General features: G+C 40.2%; 3 protein-coding genes across 4 annotated transcripts; 2 read left to right on the plus strand and 1 right to left on the minus strand.

The window, feature by feature from the left end:
* The first annotated feature begins 4,023 nt into the window (after positions 1 to 4,023).
* On the plus strand, positions 4,024 to 8,060 carry LOC4336208 (plant UBX domain-containing protein 1). Its single transcript, XM_015778276.3, has 8 exons — positions 4,024 to 4,242; positions 5,271 to 5,379; positions 5,480 to 5,548; positions 5,668 to 5,741; positions 5,840 to 5,969; positions 6,749 to 6,853; positions 6,958 to 7,168; positions 7,810 to 8,060. Exons 1-8 carry the CDS (start codon positions 4,048 to 4,050, stop codon positions 7,811 to 7,813), a joined length of 897 nt encoding a protein of 298 aa, XP_015633762.1. The 5' UTR covers positions 4,024 to 4,047; the 3' UTR covers positions 7,814 to 8,060.
* Positions 8,061 to 12,249: 4,189 nt separating this feature from the next.
* Positions 12,250 to 18,444, plus strand: LOC4336209 (glucose-6-phosphate 1-dehydrogenase, cytoplasmic isoform). Its single transcript, XM_066309241.1, has 16 exons — positions 12,250 to 12,294; positions 13,482 to 13,688; positions 14,052 to 14,137; positions 14,457 to 14,505; positions 14,578 to 14,758; positions 14,927 to 15,075; positions 15,161 to 15,229; positions 15,554 to 15,612; positions 16,078 to 16,111; positions 16,396 to 16,470; positions 16,601 to 16,748; positions 16,882 to 16,977; positions 17,503 to 17,573; positions 17,702 to 17,817; positions 17,932 to 17,977; positions 18,090 to 18,444. Exons 2-16 carry the CDS (start codon positions 13,521 to 13,523, stop codon positions 18,258 to 18,260), a joined length of 1,518 nt encoding a protein of 505 aa, XP_066165338.1. The 5' UTR covers positions 12,250 to 12,294; positions 13,482 to 13,520; the 3' UTR covers positions 18,261 to 18,444.
* A 155-nt stretch (positions 18,445 to 18,599) lies between these two features.
* LOC4336210 (cytosolic Fe-S cluster assembly factor NBP35) lies at positions 18,600 to 20,887 on the minus strand. Of its 2 annotated transcripts, none has more exons than XM_015780352.3 (3): positions 20,777 to 20,887; positions 20,571 to 20,672; positions 18,600 to 19,738 (listed from the first exon to the last, which is right to left on the minus strand). In XM_015780352.3, the coding sequence occupies exons 1-3, from the start codon at positions 20,817 to 20,819 to the stop codon at positions 18,843 to 18,845; spliced, it is 1,041 nt and encodes a 346-aa protein (XP_015635838.1). In that variant the 5' UTR covers positions 20,820 to 20,887; the 3' UTR covers positions 18,600 to 18,842. The 2 variants fall into 2 exon arrangements, with proteins under 2 accessions (XP_015635838.1, XP_015635837.1); XM_015780351.3 differs by having other exon boundaries at positions 18,600 to 20,487.
* Positions 20,888 to 21,444: the final 557 nt, after the last annotated feature.

Genomic DNA, 21,444 nt, shown 5'->3' on the forward strand with positions numbered 1-21,444 from the left:
AGTAGTATTATCTTTGGATAGTATAATCTAGGTAGCGAAGGGCACCTAAATGACACTGTTAGTGACTACTAATCAAGTCCTATATTGCATTACTAATACTATAATCGTGTGGATCATGCCAGGCTAATTAGTGGAGTAGTAGCATGCACGCCAATAAATGCACTGACCTAAGCTGTCTACCAAATCGTTCAGTCGACTGGCCTGACACATTCCGTCGGCGCCAACGACTCGTTTAGCAGCCATCAAAGCGCAAAATTATGGGAAAATTAGGCGATAATTATAGTATTCGAGAACGGGACCGTCCACAGTCTATCATGCCAGAAATACACACAGTGCCCCATAATTTCAGCAAATTAATTAGTAGTTGGTCAAGTTGTACTTATCGTCTTGCTGTTCGTTGTAGCGTAAGAGCATGTACAATAGCAAGGCTATAAACCAGCTATAAACATATTTTAAAGAGATAAAAGAAGAGAGAGAAGAGCAGCGGGCTACAGATCTATTGTCAGCTGCAACACAGACTCCAATACATATTGTGTGTATGACATGTGCGATTAGATATTAATAGTATAGTAAGTAACTATTGTATGAATTGACTATTATACTGGCTATAGATGAATTGGAGCTAGTAGTGGGCTATACTATTAAACTTGCTCTAAGCATACAGTTTGAAAAAGAGTAAAGTCCATCACCGGTCCCTAAACTTGTACCGTTGTGTCATCCCGGTCCCTAAACTCGCAAATTGACCGTTCAGGTCCTTAAACTTGTTCGACTGTGTTATCCCGGTCCTAAACTTGCAGATCACTCGTTTAGATCCTCCAACTTGTTCAGTTGTGTCACCCCGGTATTTAAACTTGGATTTAAATATCATCTGGGTCAAATAGGACGGTTTAAAGACTTCATATTTAAAAATAATTTATAACTTTTTCATGTGAATTCTAACGAAGACAAACTTTATATCAAACTTGTAGCCCTCGACGCGATCTACAACTTTGTAGTTGAATTTATTTTTATTTTAAGTCATTTTTTGTCCCAAAATGTAACTTTAAAATTAAAATTTCAAAATCTATAAACATGCAACAATATTTTGGGATCCTAAACAGTTTTAATTCAAAAACTTTTCAACTACAAAGTTGTAGGTCGTGTCGAGGGCTACAATTTTGATATAAAGTTTGTCTTCATTAGAGTTCACATGAAAAAGTTATGAATTATTTTTTGATATAAAGTTTTTAGACCATCATATTTAGGGACTGGGGTGACACAACTGAACAAGTTAGAGGACCTAAACGAGTGATCTGCAAGTTTAGGGACCAGGATGACACAGTCGAACAAGTTTGAGGACCTGAACGGTCGATTTGCGAGTTTAGGGACCGGGATGACACAACGGTACAAGTTTAAAGACCGGTGATGGACTTTACTCTTTGAAAAATCACTGCCTCAACCAAAAGATTTTTAAATAGTTACGGAATCGAACTTAATTAATGGGCAGGAAACCATCGATTTTCACCTTGGAGTTTCATGTAATTTTGTCTTAGTTGTGCCTGTATTACTATTGCTAATTGCTCGTTACAAATATCTTTTTGCGGTAGAGAATAGAGTCTTGGATGAAGTGTTTTAGGGGTTGTGATTGTCATTTTCTGAGATAATAAGGTCGACATATTTTTATGCAAATCGATTGATGCCGTCTAATCGACCTATTCCTTCCGTTCCAAAATAAAATTATTTTTCACTTATCACACGTATACTAATAAAAATAAAAAAACTAGACTATCCCATTTTATCAAATCCTAATATAATTATTCCTTAGTGCTCCCAATACATTTATCTCGTGCTTTTAAAAACTCGAATACAATAATTACTAAAATTAAACTTATTTTGAGACATACGGAAGGAGAAATAGACTATTCTGTAAGAGATGGAGTAGGTTCCAAGCGGCCGGTTACCGCATTAACTAGGTTTGTCGACACTGTACGATAGCGAAAATCACTTAATATTTCGATAAGATTAAAAGAATTTGATAAAATTAATTCTTTTAGTGAATATATTAATTTGGTTTTTGTTGGTAATAGATGTGTTGCTGCAATTACCGTTGATATCGATTAGTACGAGAGACGGAGAGACCCCACCCCTATTCGGTGTTGATTTTTTTTCCCCAAATCATAAATTCACAACAAAGTATCACGTGAATGATAATACCTACAATTAGGCTAGGGAGCACAAACTGGAGGTAGCTCGTCTGGTTGTGTTATTTGTAGTGGAACACGAATTCAGGTCCTATAAACATATGTAAATGATAATACACATAATTGAGCTATATTTTCTTTCAGGGATAGACAACGATATACCGTTTTTGTTTATAGTGAGATCGACACCTATGGTGTCTTCATTAATCTCGATAGTAATATCAAGATATGTGACCTGGTCTTCAGAAATCATCCGTGGTGAGTTCTTTAACATTGATAGTGATTTCAAGAGATGCCTCCTAAGTTTCTTAGAGGTGCTATATGGTGAGTTCATCAATATTGAATCTTAAGATATACTAGTTCAGTCTCTAAAAGGTACGCTCAAGTGACTTAGTCAATCTCCACATAATCAAGTCTACGTTGACGGCATCAATCTCAAAATATCCCGACCTAGTTCCATGGGCTAATGTTTAGCCATCACCTTTTAGCCTCAAATTAGCCCTCAAGGATCCAAATAGGTGGGCTAATTTTAAGCTAATATAAATTAGTCCCCCTCAAAACATTAGCGCCTTCAAGGGGTGCTAATGGGGCTAATTTTGTGTGGGGACCATAAAAAGCATGTCTCTCTCTCCTCTCTTTTTACTCTCTCTGCCTTTTAGCCTTAAATTAGCCCATGGATCCAAACATGTCACCCTAGGCTAATGTTTAGCCTATCAATTAATGACTAAACATTAGCTCTCAAAATTATCCCTGAGCTAATCTTTCAAATAGGGCCCTAGTCTCTTAGAGGTACTCCGTGTTACTTTGTTAATATAAATAAAGTATAGCACTTAGTCTTTTAAAAGTGTTGATAGAGGCAAGATGTGTATATACGAGCGTCTGCCTTTTGACCATTTTTTTTTTTAAAAAAAGAAGCTATGGAGCGATCATCGGGTCTTGAACTTTGATAGCTGAAATGCACCTGTGAACGATTTTTTTTTATAATGAAAAACTTTATTTCCGGTCTTTACACGATGTGCACACAACCTATAAGCTGAACGGATAAAAATTAATGGCTGGCATTTTACAAGTGTACGACTAAAATTCATCAAAACTGATTTTGTGAGTAGAATTGTGACAAACTCAACGACAAATGTACATTCACTTCTCAATAGCGGGAGCAAAATAAGTACACTTGTTAGGTTTATTATGACGATTGATGAAACATATATATCTAAGTTTTAATATATACTCCTTCCGTCCCAAAAAACCTCAAAGGTTGGGTTTTTTTTTTTTGACAGAGGGAGTAGACTTATTAGAGTGTTTATATTCACAGCTAATTATTTTTTTAATAATATATGAATACTAGATTTAAGCTTTAGACCGAGACAATTACATCCCAATAAGTTTATGGATTCGCCAAAGTGGAATGGATGCACCCTCATATTTTTACTGTTGGTGTGAACTAGGTTGATTCTTTAATTTACTGGTGTGAACTAGGTCGATTCCAAGTGTTTAGCTTAGTATAAATAAAAACTTGTTTTGTTCTACTTATTTCAAAAATTAGTGCAAATATAGATTTTCTTTTGCCAAGTATAAAGTGAAACAAATCTATACATTTTTTTTAGAAAAAACACTTCCCAGTGCCAATATACTAATACTACGGAGTAAATCTGGTAAAATACTAATACTACGGAGTAATTCTGGTAAAATAATTTTTGGTAGATATGTGGGTCCCACTTGCCAGTCTCGGCGTAGGCTATATATCCGGAGTCGGACCCCCTCCCAACCCGGAACCCTGAACCCGCCAACCCGCTTCTTCCCCCCGACCCCTTCGCATCTCTCGCAACAAAAGAAACGAAAAGAAAGGGTTTTTTTCCTCTCCCCCATGGAGGCAGAGCACCCGCACCAGATCACATACACCACCACCACCACCACCTCCACCTCATCCCTCTGCCCGCGCCGCAGGAAGAGAGGAGACGACGAGGCGGCGCACCACCTCGTGTTCCCCATGGATCTCGACTCGGCCGCGGCGGCGGCTGCGGCGGCGGCGCACCACCAGCAGCAGCAGCAGCAGACCACGGTTCGTCCGTCTCTTTCCCCGTCTCCCCCCTTTTCTTGCGTTTCTTGGATGAAATTAATCTGCTGCTTCATCGCTGGACATATGCTCTGCGAGTTCTTGTTCTCGGGTTTGGGGGTGTTGGGGGGGGGGGGATTTCTTGGGAAGGCTTGTGTGCGAGGATTTGTGCCTGGGGTTCAGGAGAGGAGGAGGAGGCGCCTCTCTGGATTCTTTGCTTTGGTGGGTTAGCGAGGGTTTCTGACTTTCTTCGTGGCCGTGGTTGGTTGGCGCCGAATGCGTGGTGCGAGAATTCTTAGGCGGTTCTTGTTGTGTGTGCGTGGAAAGAGAGATTCTTTGCTTGCGTGTGCAGTGATCGGGTGATTTGGGAGGAATCCATGGTTTTCTTTGACCTAGGTGTTACCGCCATGGATTGGATAGAGGATGTTCCCATTATAAGCTGGAATCATGAGGAATGAACCTTCGTGGGGAAACACTAGTGCAATTTAGCTTCCCTTTTTTCTTTGTCGTGAGTAGTTCCTTGCAAGTGTTTCTCAGCGATTGAAATGAAAGATTAGCAGTTCAGCCCTTGCGTAGTTAGCATTGTTAGCATTTTAGATAAATGCTGGCTGTGTCTGTGTGGACATCAATGGCCAGGAGATGTTTGGTTGCCATTATCAGCTTCATCTACACAAAGTTATTTCTTTTGTTGCGATATCTTGTTCATCCTTCGTACGGTTGGCAGAGAAACAGTACTGTATCTCGGGAAAGGTTTGGAGGGATGCTGTCAGGAGTTCTGCAAAGTAGCGTAATAGCTTAAAACTACATGGCATTCACTTGTTCTTGGCAGCACTTGTACTTGGTTCTGTTTTTCCTGTTGAGAGATGTTCGATTATTGGCAATTTCATCTCATACCCATGTGCATTTGATAACCTCCTAATAGATATTTGTGGCTTCATCATAAACAAAACAATAATTATAGCAATTCTTGCTTCACATGAACCTTTTTGCAAAAAATTACATTGAAGTCTAACAGATGCATTTTCTGTCAATAGTCCCAGGACAAGCTGAAAGCATTGGCTTATGAGTACGGTCATGAGTTCCGAGTATTTTCAAGTGTAACATTTGAGTCAATGACTAGCAACTTGCCCGCAGCAGATCAGGGTACAATATATCTCTTGCTTTTATGAGTTCCGAGGTTTTCTTTACAAAAATCTCTCTATCTTTATGGTTGTGCTCTGATGCTAAAACATGGTTCATGCAGAGGAAGATGATGACTTTTATGAGCTTCAGCCTGCTGACTATTTCAACTTGGTTTCGAACAGAATAGGAGGTTAATTATATTGACACTTACTATTGTTTGGGAACTTTAGCATCTGTGTAGTACTGTCCAAATTGTACTACTTTTCTTTTTTATTGTAGCACTATCTAAAACAATGAAACTGACTGCAGAACAATCGAAAGTTTTGAAGACTCGTAAAATGCGTGAAGCAGAACTTGCTGCCCAACGAGCAAAGATAAAAAAGGTAAGATATAATTCACACTGCTCTTCTCTGTATTTAGTGTTTCTTTCTGAATCTAATTTGGTATAATATCTATTTTTCCACAACCTTCTTAACTGTAGGCAGTAATGAGGGTGCGATTCCCTGATGGATACATACTTGAGGCCGATTTTCATCCGTCAGAAACAGTTCAAAGTCTGATGGATTTTCTGAAGAAAGTAATCTCTAGACCAGACCTGCCATTCTATCTCTGTAAGTCCACTTGCTTGGGAGTTACTGATGTATTAGCTTCAACAGTAGGGTTTCACCTCCTCTTTGCCCCCTTAATTACCCACCTTTGTTTATCCTATCAACAACGATCTCGGCTTACAGTTAGTGTAATTTCATCTGTTTCAGTTTACAGTTAGCTTTGGTTTTCATAAAGACTAATGAGAATACTTGTATCTATGATAAGAACTATTTATCTGTTTCATTTGCAATCAAATATGTTGGCAATCATGATATCGGAAATAACTAACCTCCCTTAAGTAGTTCCATCATTATAGTTACATGCGAGTAAAATTTAAGTGCATCCTTTTGTGTAAAGGGTTTTACAATCAACCACCTTTTACAGAGTAATACAAGTTAATAAGCAAAATTGGGTACAACATTCAGAACACCTATTTGATGAGTTCATATGACAACATGACAGTAGCTCAAACAGGACAAGTTTTCTCATCGTGTTCTCGTTGCCCAAACTTGGATTAGACACTATCTGTTGTTATGTCAAAGGAATATCGTCAGTCACCAAGTTGATTCTGTCTGGTGATAGCTTTGACAAATGTTTGAGTTAAAATATGCCACATGTAACCTGTATGTGAAAACATAGCTTTAGGTTTAACTTCTACAGTTTTTTGGGTAAGCATCATATTCATCTGTCATTCTTTGAGCACAGATCATTTGAGTGACATCTCCATAGATTCTCTGCATTCATATCATAGAGATGTACCAGTTATAATTTCGTAATACTCCATCATTTGATTCCACTACAGATACAGTTCCACCAAAGAAGCGGATAAAAGACACTTCACTGGATTTCTACACAATTGGTTTTGTTCCTGGGGCTAATGTCTACTTCTCTTATGATCTGCCGGAAGGTATGTTTGTCCTAAATAAGTAATAACTAGTACCAGGTTTTGTTCCTGGGGAACTCATTAGACATTCCCATTCGTTTTTGTTTTTTTTATTGAATCACATGCAGGCTCAGAGTTAAATACAGACAGTGTAAAATCAGGACCTTATCTCCGTGAAGAAATTCGGATGTTGGATGGACTACCAATTGTCCAAGAACCTGTGCACCAACCAATTGATTCTACTATGAACTCTTCTTCTGCTCATCAATCTGATGTGTCTCAATCAGATTTTGCACCGCCAGCAAACAAGAAACCAGCTAAACCAAAGTGGTTCAAAAGGTAGACTTTCTTTTAGTGACATACTGTTATGAAAGAGTGAATTCATTGCTAAGCTATGCTACTACGGTGCTACTTCTTTTTTGGTTCAAATTTATCTGTTTTCTCACTTCTCTTGGGGAGCAAAACTAAATTATTGCCCTGGCAATAATTTATACATATCTGAATTCTCTGTTTAATTAGAATAAGAACCTACATGGAGACACCTGTGAACTTATCGCTTGCTTTAGGGTGCTAGAAGGTAAATCATGGTGATCTTGCAGCAATGAATTTGCTATTTCTCCAGCAGTAACAAAAACCCCTCTTCAAGTAGCATCGTTGCATGAGCAACAAGCCTAATTTATATATGTTGTCTGAACCACCTGTCGCAGCTTCTAACATATCATCACTTCAAGATGCATTACCATGTTCATCATGAAATTTTGTTGATTTTTCATTTTCACTCTTGACCAATTGTACATATCAATGTATTTATGTTTAAAAAAGTCAGTTTCAGTTTCAACCTGTGCATGCATTTTGCTGTATACCACTGAAGTTGTTCTTTGTAACACTGCTGCTTTCTTGGACATTACTGCTATAGCAATCTTTGCTGCACCGTGCATTTTACTTGATAGATTCATCATTTATGTATGGATGCCTTGCAGGTGATGATGAGGTGAGACAGTCAGGGCGCCAAGAATGCACCACCAGAGGACGACTCTAATGTAGGGGGATAGAGAGTGAAAGCATGACAATAATGGGTTGCTGTTGGCTTTCTTGATGGATGGATACACATTGTAAAATGAAACTTTCCAAAGAAATTTCACGAGTGCTGCAGAATGATTTTTTGCGTCTGATAGCACTGCATTACACTGTACACTCCGTTGCTAACAAAGCCTCCCTTTTCCTGAGTGCATATGGCTGGGGGTGTTTGGTTGATTGCTTCACTTTGTCACGCCACACTTCAGTCATGCCACAGTTTGTAGATGTGTGTTTGTTTCAATGCCACAGTTGTGTCATGCCACACTTTTCTACCGTTAGGTCTCACATGTCATACTCAGATAACTAGAGCTAACATTGCCACACTTGTGGCTAACTATTTCTTGGCCATACTTTTGCCACATGCCACAACTTACCTAAGCTTAGTTATGGCAAGCTTAGGCATCAACCAAACAACCCCGCTACCCCGCTGTGCGTTAATTTTCTGATGTCTCAATATTTTTCGACGCTGACTCATGGTCATGCTCATAAAGCATGGTCATGGGTAGTATTACTTGCTGACAATTGCTTGCAATTTTTTTTTAAAAAAAAACTTGCAGTCTTGCAAAAACGGCCCTTGAGTTCACTGAAATTGCAGTCAAAATCACTTGCACATCATCCTCTTTGCTCCATGATATTGTCTCTAAGTTGCTTTCTCGCGTCAATTTCCCCAGCGACTAGTTTGTTGCAGAGCGTGCAAGCGTTTTTTAGCAGCGGCCTCTAGTGGCCGTGGGCCAGCAAAGATATTGTGCGATGATTACGACGAGGGGTCGTGTGTAATTATGTTCACTTCACCGCTTCAATTATAGTATCGCCTTTGCGAGGGGTCGTGTGTAATTATGTTCACTTCATCGCTTCAATTATACTATCACCTTTGCGTTGTGCTTAGCTGTGAGTGGATGGATGCTTTTGACAAGAACGTTTCTGTCTGGCGTCACGAAATAATGCATTAATCCTGGGATTGGAATTCGACGTCTAATCGCTGACCCTGGATAGGTACAATAGAGATAATGTGAGTGGTCTCACGTTTGCTAATTAGGCCTCGTTTGGAATGTGTGGGGTACAAATTCATACAGAAATCGAGATGCTTATTCTGAATTTCCTGTGTTGTAATAGTAGTAGTCTTAATCCACCTTGGAGTTACAGCGGTGAACGGTGGAAAAAACGGATGAAATTTACCAACAAAATTCAAAATATTCTTTTGACCTTGATAGGGTTAATGGATCATCAAATTGTGATGTGATGTGGCCATGTGGGAGTTGAACATCCAACTACCAACAGGCCCAGCAAACTGCACGAGCTGTGTGTACTAAATTTCCTTGGCCAAGTTTCCCCTATTTCCGCTTATTTTTATTCATTTTTCATGTTGGAGATCAAGTTATCTCAGACGTGACAACACTTATTTTATTCAATATGTCTTCTTGTGCTGACATCTCAGAGATCATCGCATCGAGACCAAGAAAAGGAGGTTTGCAAAGCAAGTCTGAAGTCTCTGATCTCTGAAGACCGTTTAGACTGCAAAATGTGCGCTGATTTCGCCGTGATAATTTCAGAGGTTAGTTGGTAGGATAGCAGCCGGTTAGATACACTGACTCCTCCCCGTTTTCCAAGTCGTAGTCTGACGCATGGGACGGCTGCTTGGACCGAATTTCCAGAGACTTCGATTTCATCAGCGAACAAGCAACTTCCTGAAATCTGAACCTACAACGAAGGAGTACATCGTCAGAGAAAGAACTCTGCTGCGATGATTCAGGTTCAGTTCAACTCAGTCTTCAGGAAGACGGAAAAAGGAAAACAAGAAGGATGAGAGCGTTGCAAATTCTGTTCGTCAGAAGAACGTCTTACACACAGCGGGTCATCACTGGACCAGAAGACGTCAATTCGATGGTCGTAATTCAAACACAAGTTGACAAATTGTCAATAAGATTCTGCTCTGCTCAACCACATGCAGATCAGATCGATCTTTCGGCTCAGTTCGTTCGACGTCACACGCAAAGAAGAAGGCGAGGAGAGAAAGGTATCTGTCTCCTCTGCACACGTGACCCACACTTTTGTGAATTTGTGAGCGTTGAGCTCGTCCGAAAATTTTTCAGATGGGGCAGATGGCAACTCTCCATCCATATTCCATCACCTGTCCTAGCTGCTAAACTCTGAAGAACCTCTCTCGTTGCTCCAGTACAGTACATGATCACATCACATGGGTTTCAGGATAATTGCTCTGGTCCGATGGCGCCACAGATCTGAATCAGTTATCACAGTTCAGTCATCCAGTGTGGTGCTGCTGCTGCTGCTGCTGCTACCAGCTAGTAGGCTGCACGGCGATCTGTGTGCTGGAACCTGGAAATGGTGAGGCCAGGACGCACCAGGTGCGAGACAGCAATTACTACCACTAAGGCCCCTTTGATTTGGAGGAAAAGTATAAGAATTTTAGAGGATTTCAATCATATAGGAAAATTTCCTATGAAGCCCTTTGAAACAAAGGACTGAATCCTATCTAATCCTTTAAAATTCCTATGGAATGGACAATCCTATAGAGATTTTGGAGAAAATTTAGCAAGAGCTTCAACCTCTTGCTAACTTTCCTTTGAGTCTCCCTCTCTCATCCAATTCCTGTGTTTTTCCTGTGGTTCAATCAAACGGCAATTCCTGTGTTTTTCCTGCGTTTTGCAATCCTCTGTTTTACACTTACATTCCTATCAAAATCCTACATTTTTCCTATTCCTACGATTTCTCAATCCTGCGATTCAAATGGGCTCTAAAATTGAAGGAATTCAGTAACCGATACAGTAGCATTTACGGAGATTATGGTCACGTGAGGACATTTTTACGTTAAAAATTCATGACTAATGTAACTCTTAGGTTAGGGCTCCAACGTCAAAAATTCATGACGAATGTAACTCTTAGGTTAGGGCTCCAACGGCGGCTTTTCTGTCAGTAACACACACTTTGAAAAGAACTTATCAATCAATATCAAATACTCTTCGTCGTTTGGACTCGACAACACCGCTGGATCCATCACTGTACAGGATCAGCAAGATCGAGCCAAGAAATACATCAATAGAAATGATGTGTCAAAGATGATGCAGTGACAACTGTATTTTCATGTAGTAAACTGTAAACATGGATCAAAAACCATTCGATTTAGACGCACTGTACCACAGGTTCAGAGTGGTTAATCCATCCCATCAAAGCAGATTGGCGAGTAGTAATCCCGGATCGGTCCATTTCGTAATAGCAACGAGATGGGAAAGCAACCACTTGGATCGGCATCGATCAATCGTGATATTTTTTTCTTCACGCATGATAGCGACCTTGTCAGTTCGTCGATGTGCTGCGAACGTTTAAATTTGAATACCGTTTTCTCTTTCCCACAACAGTTACAAAATCCCTTTTTAGAAATGAATTTCGCGATTACCAACAGAGAAATTGGAATAAGTCGTCGCATTGGACTTTCTGCCCCAGATATGAGAATCTTTTCAGCAAATCCACGGCTCAAACATTTATGCGCGATTTGCTCCTGGATTAAACAAATATATTTAACGATAATAACACATGGACATGTCTCTTGCCACATCCATACCGCAGAGAAAAAACGATGGGCCAGTTTAGTTTGAGATCTAAATTAGGCTTGCCAATTTTTTTGGCAACCTCAACAATAATTGTGTATGTTTGGATTGAAGCCAAATTTTGATATGCCTATATAACATAGGCCATTTCAATAGCCAAATTAGTTTAATTTAGCTTCAATCCAAACACATGTTGGCCTTCCCAAAAATTGGCATGCCAAATTTTGGTAAGGCCAACATTTGTCACAAACCAAACTGGCCCGATATCAATTCAGCTTCTCCATTGCAAAAAAGTTTGATTATCGCGCATAAAAATACCTATAAATATTATACTCTTAAAATACTTCTTTTGTAGAAATTTACAGAGATCAAATTTACTGTCTCCTTGAGCATGTGTTCTAGTGCATTGCGAATATACACGTCTGATGTGAAAGAGTGTATATGTTAGAGAGCACACCGAATATATAGTTGAAAAAGATGCTAAGGGAAAGTGTTAAGTGATTAATTAATAGATTCTCAAAAAAGCTAGTACAACTAGCGAGCATATGCAGTAAAATTCTCCCAGATTTTACCGCGTCATTTGCAGATAAGCCCCTGTATCTGCCCAGCAATTACGTTGGAGTTTTTCACGGTTGGTGGCACAGAGCACGCTGGGTGGAAAGGTTGGTAGGTAGTGGACAGGTGGGTTGCAAGCCGCCCGGCTGTGAGAAAGCCAGGCAGGAGGAGGCGCAGCAGCACTAGCCGCGGTATAAAACATCCAAGCGCTCCTCCATCGTCGCCACCGCTCCGGTTTGCCTCCCGCGCGAGCCCTCGTCGACGCCGCCGGTCAGTACTTTGTCCTCCACCTTGATCGCTGTTGCTAATCTCCGGGAAAAAAGGAAATCGTCTTTTTCTTCTTCTTTTTTCTTCTTGTTTTGCTTCGGCGAGATGTCCGAGGTTTCTTGGGGGTTTTCGGCTCGTTGCAGTGTTTTGGGGATCTTCTTCTTTTTCTTTTCTTGCGGTGGTGTTTGGTTTGAGGTTTTGTGTTAGCGTTTTCTTGGGTTCTTTTTTAGATTTCTTTTTCTCTTTTTTTTTGGGTTCCCCCTCAATTGCGAGCGTTTCTGCGGCGGTGTGTGGGCGATGCGCGTCGCGTGCATGTGCTGCGGCGAGTTTGTTTCGGGTGCGGATCTCGTGCTTGAGCTCTTGATCCCTTTCATGCCGCCTTGGATGGAGTAAAGATAGTGAATTGTGGTTAAGCTTGAGCTAGTGTTCTTTCTTTTCTCGTCTGGGTTCTCGGCTAGGATTCAGGAACTACCCATTTGTCCTGCTTTTGGGAGCCTTTTGACTCTTTTCGTCGCCGGTTGTTTCGTTGGGATGTTGTTTTGTTGGGGGAAATGGTGGATCTTTTTTTGTGAAAAATGTTCTGGCCTTTTCGTTTCTTTCTCTATAGTTGTTTCACTGTGACTAAAGTTTAGCAAGGACAAATTCCAGATTTATGAACAAGAGTCCCAGTCCTAAAAGTTATCCAATTTGTAATTTAGCTGTAACTAATTCGGCTGAAAAAATTAGTGTTGTGAGGTTGCAGACGGTAAAAGATATCCAGTCACCTTTTTGTCAATTTTCATTTTAATAGCATGTGTTGGAGTTGGTTAGTTGTTTCTTGACTGCACACGAGTGCACCATGTGATTGGATGTTGCTATGTTGACCTTTTGTGTTGTTAGCATCTGGAGATAAGTTGATAGTATTTTGTTATCAAAAGTGTTTGGTAGATTGATCTATTAGAATTAGTTCACCTAAATGGCAAAAATTAAGTGTCATATTTGGCCTTGTCATGCTCAGTTTGCGGGATACTAATACAATGCCATAGCTTTAAATTGTCAATGAATAGAACAAGCCTAACCAGGCAAGCTATTTATATGTTCTGCTACTGCTAGCCAATTGTAAATGTTCCATTTCAATGAGTTGTATGAAATTTCTTAGCCTGTGTTCCGATAGTCTTAAGATTGATTGCATTTTTCTCACCTTTTCACAGGTATATTGCTGAAGGAAGAAGAGCACCAACCTATTTATCATGTCAGGAGGATCTTCACCAAGGTCAAGACGAAGCAGCTTTAATTCTTTATCAAGAGATCTCGAACTCCCTTCAGAGCAAGGTTGTCTCTCTGTTATTGTCCTCGGGGCTTCTGGAGACCTAGCCAAGAAGAAAACTTTCCCGGCACTCTTCCATCTTTTTGCACAGGTAATTTGACTCCTGAGTCCTGACAATAACTAGCTGTTTCATGTACAATTTCCAAAATCTACACTACGAAAGGAACAATCTAGTGCACAGTCATTTGAGGCATTCCAGAGCAAAGGTTCAGTTACTCATACTTGATCACAAGTAAAAGCTCGAACACTTGTACTATTTTTTCTTCCCAGATACAGATAGTGGATATAGGACACAATTGAAAAGAATGCTGGAAAATTGCAGAGCAAGCTTCTTTTTATCCAGCAAGCTGTTTTTACGAACCACTCATAAAATCTTAGTCTTTACAAGCATGCAAAATGTGTGCAGTGCTATAATTCCCAGGTTATCGTTGATATTCATGTCCTTGTGTTACAGGGATTTATACAATCAGGTGAAGTGCATATATTTGGGTATGCGAGATCAAACCTTTCTGATGATGGGTTAAGGGAACGCATTCGTGGGTATGGTTTCTAAAAGCTGGGTTTTTGACATCTTGGCATATTGCTGCTGTATTTAGATATTTCTACTTCTTTTAAACATATCTAGCCACTGAATTTGAATGTTATAGCTAGGATAGTTGTCAATAAAAACATTTAATACTCTAATTATGGTCAATACGTACTAAAAACAAGCAGTACATGATCTGAGATACATTGTGTGTAATGCGGTGGCAGTTATATGTTCGACATCTTCATGAAATTGTATTTGTTTTTCCTGTCCCCTATGAAGTTCAATCATCAATTTTGCACATATTTATGCCTTTGTTGTATATTGCTACAGATACCTCAAAGGAGCCTCAGAAGAACATCTCTCAGACTTTTTGCAACATGTGAGTTGTTGTTTGTAATGTAACCACCATTTTGTGATGCGCACACGTCATTATGATAAATTTCTTTTTCAGATAAAATATGTCAGTGGTTCCTATGACAGCGGAGAAGGATTTGAGAAATTGAACAAGGAAATTTCAGAGTATGAGAAGTCAAACAAATCAGAAAGCCCTCGCAGGCTCTTCTATTTGGCATTGCCTCCATCTGTCTACCCTTCAGTCTGCAAAATGATCAGAACATATTGCATGAATCCATGTAAAGTTTCTTTACTATTCCATACGTTATTCTTTTTGGAATTTATACAAGCTATGCGCTCTAGTTGAACAAAAGCAATGAAGCATAAAGTTAGTGGAAAATTCAGGTCTTCTTGGAAGCATTTCTTCATCAAGATTCATTTTCTTTGCATAAATGTTCTGTTTGCAGCTGGATGGACTAGAGTCATTGTTGAGAAGCCATTTGGAAAGGACTTGGACTCTGCAGAAGAATTAAGTGCCCAACTTGGGGAGCTATTTGACGAAAACCAACTCTACAGAATTGATCACTACTTGGGAAAAGAGTTGGTCCAAAACCTGGTAATGGCTATAATTTTGTCAAGAATGTGGGATGATTTCCTCCGAATACTTGACTAACTACTTTTGAAACAATCGCATTTCACAGCTTGTGCTTCGTTTTGCCAACCGCTTGTTCTTGCCTCTTTGGAACCGTGACAATATTGATAATATACAGGTAAGCTGGTCAATAGTTGGTACTTAGCAGTAGGCAACTTATAGGTTATGATTCAAGAAGTCCAACTTTTATAAACTGCAGTTAATGCATCATGTAGAAGAAATATTTTGTAGTCCTCTTGTCAGTTGATTGCTGAACTTCTTTCTGTTTTTTGGTGGAGAACTGCTGTGTTCTACTGGTATAATTTATCATTGTCTGAATGGACTAATTGAATCTAAGAAACTAAAAATATAGGTATATTTCATTTGTACTATTTTAACAGTATATTGCCAACAATATGGCATGCCATAGTAGCTGCAATTTATAATCAATACAATCCTGCAGATTGTATTCAGGGAGGACTTTGGGACTGACGGGCGTGGTGGATATTTTGATCAATATGGGTATGTAGAAACATTACATTTCATTAGCACTTTTCTTAATTAAGTTTTCTATTATAAAATCGTAACCTTACAAGTCAAAAGTGTACATATGAGTATATTATCTAGAGCTAAGTGTTGATAAATTTTGGAAATATTTAAATTCTTTGTTAATTCTTACTGATTAAGAAAAGCATACTCTGCATTTCAGTGTGGAAATGAACATTTTGCTTTATTGAGTTTGCAAGCCAACATGGAAATTATAATTTTCAGTAACAGAAGTGTTCAGTACTGAATTCGAAGAGAGTGCATTCGCTTTGTATATGCCTTTCCTGCTATGAGTTAACTAAACCATTTAAGGATAATGTATACTGGATCATAGTCCTCTCTTTTTGCATAATTGTTTATTGCTTAAACATGTTTTACACCTCCCATCGTGTATCTCGTTGTTCCTCAAGGGAGTATCTAACGTTACTCTTGTTGCTGCAGAATCATTCGTGACATCATCCAGAACCATTTGTTACAGGAAAGTATTCTCAATATGTGTCAACATTCCATATGATATGATTTGCATCATTGTAGTAACCCCCACCCTGTCCTAACAAAGAAAACTTTTAGTACTTTAGTGACTAGGAAAGAAAAGCCTCTTCTTACATTAATTTGTTTAAAATTTATATTCACAGATAGTTTCATGCTGAATTATATATGGTCAAGTAGTACATGATAAATTCCTTGATGAGAACAATGTCTTTAGCCTTTAGGAGTTAACTGTTCCAACAACAATTTAATGAACTGTTGCTTCTTCTGCAGGTTTTCTGTTTGGTTGCAATGGAAAAGCCTGTCTCTCTTAAGCCTGAGCACATTAGAGATGAGAAAGTCAAGGTACTTTACCTTTCTCTATTCTCTACATGTCAATACTATATTGCAGCTTGCCAATACTATAATACTAAGAGTATTATGTTTTAGTCCGTTTCTTTAGTACTAAATAAAACCAGTTCCCTGTTAATGCCAGGTTCTGCAGTCCGTGAACCCTATAAAGCATGATGAGGTTGTCCTTGGACAATACGAGGGGTACAAGGATGACCCTACAGTGCCAGATGACTCAAACACCCCAACTTTTGCATCTGTCGTGCTTCGGGTACACAATGAAAGATGGGAGGGTATGTCTCTCATCAGTATATATACACATTAGGGTTCTGGAGAAGGACAACATTGATTTTCGTTTTCCCTTCAGATTGTCTTTCAGTGGACCATAATTCTTCATTTTAACTCTGTAATATTCATATCCTGCAGGTGTTCCTTTCATTCTTAAAGCTGGTAAAGCACTAAGCTCAAGGAAAGCAGAAGTCCGTGTGCAGTTCAAAGATGTTCCTGGTGACATCTTTAAATGTATGTGCTATAATTACGTGCAGTTCATATCATGGTGTACTCAACCCTTTTCTGACAATTTTCATGGCCTAACTATGTTTCCATTACTTCCTTATGAAATGACTGAGAATGCCTTAATGCCCGTACATAACTAAGCAGTAGAAAGCTATAACCATTTTCAGAAAATCCACGCATTGATGTGGAAGCTGAGAAAGCATTTAATTTGCATTGAATTGATCCATCGAGATAAGCTTTATGTTTTTGGGAAGTCTATTGTGTACAAAGCAGAAAGGTAGATAAACAAGTAAAATGGATCTTCACTCTTCGTTGCCTTGTAATTTAAGTTCACCTGACCTTACCATGGCATGTTAATACTGTTAGGCTGCTAAAATTCACCCATACGTTGTATTAGATACCACCGAGGTCTCAAGAAATTCAGTTGTGCAAATGCAGATACCTTTTTTTCCTTTTTTCTATCAGTATGTTCTTTTTTGTATCTTAATTGCATGTGGGTCTAACATTTGAACTAAACACATCCTGGTGAAGGTAAAAGGCAAGGAAGAAATGAGTTTGTCATACGCCTTCAGCCATCAGAAGCCATGTACATGAAACTTACTGTAAGTTCAGCTACTTGTGTAATACATAATACTCCTCTCCTTGGTCCTAAAGCTACTTCCCTACTCCAGTAAAATTTTATCACATTTTGAATGTTAGTGGTATAATATTAGTCAATGACTTCTTCCAGGTCAAAAAACCTGGATTGGAGATGGCCACCGAGCAGAGTGAACTTGATCTGTCATACGGGATGCGGTACCAAAACGTCAAAATTCCAGAGGCATACGAGCGTCTCATATTGGATACGTGCGTATCATCCTTCTAATTGTTCAAAATATCTTCCGTTAAAAAGATCTTTTCAACTTCACAGATAACGTAATCCGACCATATGCATTTGATTTAATACCCACATATCTACAGGATACGAGGAGACCAACAGCACTTCGTTCGCCGAGATGAGCTGAAGGTTTGTCAGTTGTCACCCTGCATACCTAAAACCTCTGAAGAGAAACTTGAATTCTGTTTCCAAGCCGTTTCGTTTCCGTTTTCTCCCTAACATATGGCACATGTGTGTCCAGGCTGCTTGGCAGATCTTCACTCCCCTGCTGCACGACATCGACGAAGGCAAGGTGAAGTCTATTCCATACCAGCCTGGCAGCCGAGGCCCCAAGGAAGCCGATGAACTGAGCGAGAGGGTTGGGTATATGCAGACCCACGGTTACATATGGATACCACCCACCCTTGCATAGACAGACAGACAGACAGACAGTAGTATTGTTTAGCTAGGAAGAGTGCCTCTAAACTGTTATTATTGCGGATATATTCGTTTCATATTTTCACGATAACGCCTGACTAGTGACTACCTGGCGTTGTAATAATGTGTTGCTTCGTAAGTATAACTGCTATTGTGAAATAAAAGTGCATGTTTCGATCGATGAACAGTGTCAGGTTTTGGGCATTGTAGATACACTGATGATGAATGGATGGCTGCCAACATTGTTGTTTGATGCCTTATGTCCACTGCATTTGCAAGATTAGCTGGTAGCAACTAGCAAGATAAGTAAAGTTGCCAAGAAAAGATGATGAAATGCATGCTCAAAAGCGGCAGAGCAAAATGAACCATAAACTGAAGGGATGTGCTTCTAGATGTGCTGAATTGTTTACCACTGCAACAGCTGCAGCGCGAATATCTGCCAACTTTGCATGCGGCAAGAAAAACTCTAGGCAAAGTTAGGATCGCATTACACACACACACACACTCAGCAAGTAATAGCACTCCATACGGCAGAAACTACTGGCGTAACTTCACGGTCATGAGTCACACCACCTTCTCACTTCGTCTTGACCAGCTTCTTGATTATGCTTTTAAGAGCTGGAGCACTAGCACTGCATTTCTGATCAGTGAAGCATGATCTTCCTTCCTCTGCCGCCTTGCAGAGCTGGGGATCCATGGGAACCTTGCCAAGAAAAGGGACCTCCATTTCCTGGCACATCTTCTCAGCACCACCCTTACTGCTATCAAACACCTCACTGCATGCGACAACAGATAAAAGCTCTGGGGCTTTCTCCTTGATGTAGTTCAGCGCCCACTCGGTGGCATCTGTTTCTCCCGCCTCACTTGGCTTCACAAATTTCATGTCTGAAAATGCCTGCCTCAAGCCACTCATGTTCTCGACAACTCCCAAGACAGGAACGCCAACCTTCTTGCAAAAGTTTATCTCCTTCTTCACGTCGATCAGAGAAACTTGCTGCGGAGTGGTCACAATGATTGCCCCATCAATTCCTGCGATCTGGAGGTACTGTACAATTGAAATATGTTCATCAGATGTTCCTGGAGGTGCATCCACCACAAGATAGTCGATCTCCCCCCAATCGACATCCTTCAAGAACTGTTTGATGAGTCCGTTCTTGCGAGGACCTCTCCATATAACAGCATCATCTGGGTTGGGCAGCATGAAGCCAATTGACATGACACCTAGGTTGGACTCAACATACACCGGCGACCAGCCAAGATTGCTTTGATGAATATCTTGGCCTTCAAGGCCTAACATTTTTGGGATGCTAGGACCACAAATGTCTATGTCGAGAAGGCCAACTTGATGGTCCATCTCAGCAAGGGCAAAAGAGAGCTGGGCTGAAAATGTACTCTTCCCGACACCACCCTTCCCAGACAGTACCAGAATCTTGTGTTTCACGGTATTCATTCGCTCAATGATGGCAAGCAGATCTGGAAATAAAATGTCCACTTGTAAGATTGTTTCGCAAAGAACAAATACTATATGGATAGGCATAGCAAATTCACAATAACTTGGGACAGGGATAGTACATATGGTAGGACATTCACTTGGATAAAAACATTTACAATTAAAAATACAGTTGCTTACGTGTAATGGCGCCTGAAAGTTCATACAGCATCATTCATTAAGGTTCATAAACAGTGGTTCACTTAACATGTAGATATATGGAAAATCTTAAGTGCGATTATAAGTTCTTCTAAGCACTTGATCATTTAAGAACTAGAGAACTTCTATCCATTGATCAAATTGACTTGGAATGCAGATGTTCCAATATACATCCATGGTTGCAACAGTTCATAATCTTCAGAAATAAAGGAACCAACTTTGATGGGCCAACAAATAGGAATTTGTCGGAGAGCTCATGTTCTTTGCATACTTCACACCGGACTGTTTTTTTTTTCTTTTCATAGCTCACACAATCTAAACTTCTTCAAATTCATCAATGCCACAGCCAGTTATACTACAGAAACTTATACATGCTGGAAGCATGCGACTTTGCTATAGATGAGCTACCGACTACCAAACTCTGAAATTTCCTGCACACAACTGACACGAGGCTCTGCAAAAGGATGCTCATACAAGCATAGGCTGTATGCTCCACTAAATTCACACTCGATTGCAGTAAAACCAAACTAAACCAAGCATCGAAGCGACACGCCGCGGAGCAAAGCATCACATGCTGCGATCAAACGCCAAAACAACACTGGTCAAAGGGATTAGATGGGAAACAGAGGTGAGCTATAGATGGCACTGTAGATTTACCGGGATCGGGGCCCTTGGGCGCGGTGGCGCAGATCTGCTGGTTGGGGCACCCGGCGCACGCGTCCGCCTTCCCCGCCGCCTCCGACTGCGTCCCCGGGCAATCTGCGGCGGCGAAACCACAAAAAAACAATTAAAAAAACGATCAAAAAACCCGCAAAAATCCTCGAACACGAGAAACCCTGAGGAAGCAAGTGGTTTGCCCCTACGGTCGTTGGCGTTCTCCGGGACGTCGCCGCCGCCGTTCTCCATTGCCGCCGATGGATTGATTGCTCCCTCCTCCTCTCGCTGCTGCTCGTGAAGTCGTGAGGTTTAGGTGCGGATTTTTCGGTTTTCTTTTCGGAGGCGTGGTTAAGCACAGAAACCCTTGGGCTGACCCGGCAGAGCATCCTAGCCGTTCGTGCTAGATCGGACGGTGAGATGCGGTTTCCGAGGAGAATTTTGCAACCGCGTCCTTTTGGCTCAGGGACCCCAGCGTTACTGCGGAAATTTAAGCAATTGCAAATGTTAAAATTTTGGATGAAATATAAGCACCTTAAAAGGAAAAACCTAACCCAACTTATCACTGCTAGTGAGGAATATTTGTACAAATAAAAATAATCATCAACCGTACCAAGTTCAGAGCCTGCAAACAATATTTTTCAAACGCATGGCTTCGATATTGGTACCATTGGAGGGAAACTCAACTGGCACTCCCTTCCACTCATATTGTACAAAACAAATTAAGGGAATAAGTAACAACAAATTGCTAAAAGAAATGTTGATCCGCTGGAGCATGAGCATATATATAGTGGCAAAATAAACGCAGCAGCATGGCTAAAGGAATGAAGGATTGATCGCAACGATCAAGTATAGCAACTGGACTCTGGACAGGAGG

The sequence above is a fragment of the Oryza sativa genome, chromosome 4, assembly GCF_034140825.1.
Source record: "Oryza sativa Japonica Group chromosome 4, ASM3414082v1".
NCBI lineage: Eukaryota > Viridiplantae > Streptophyta > Magnoliopsida > Poales > Poaceae > Oryza > Oryza sativa.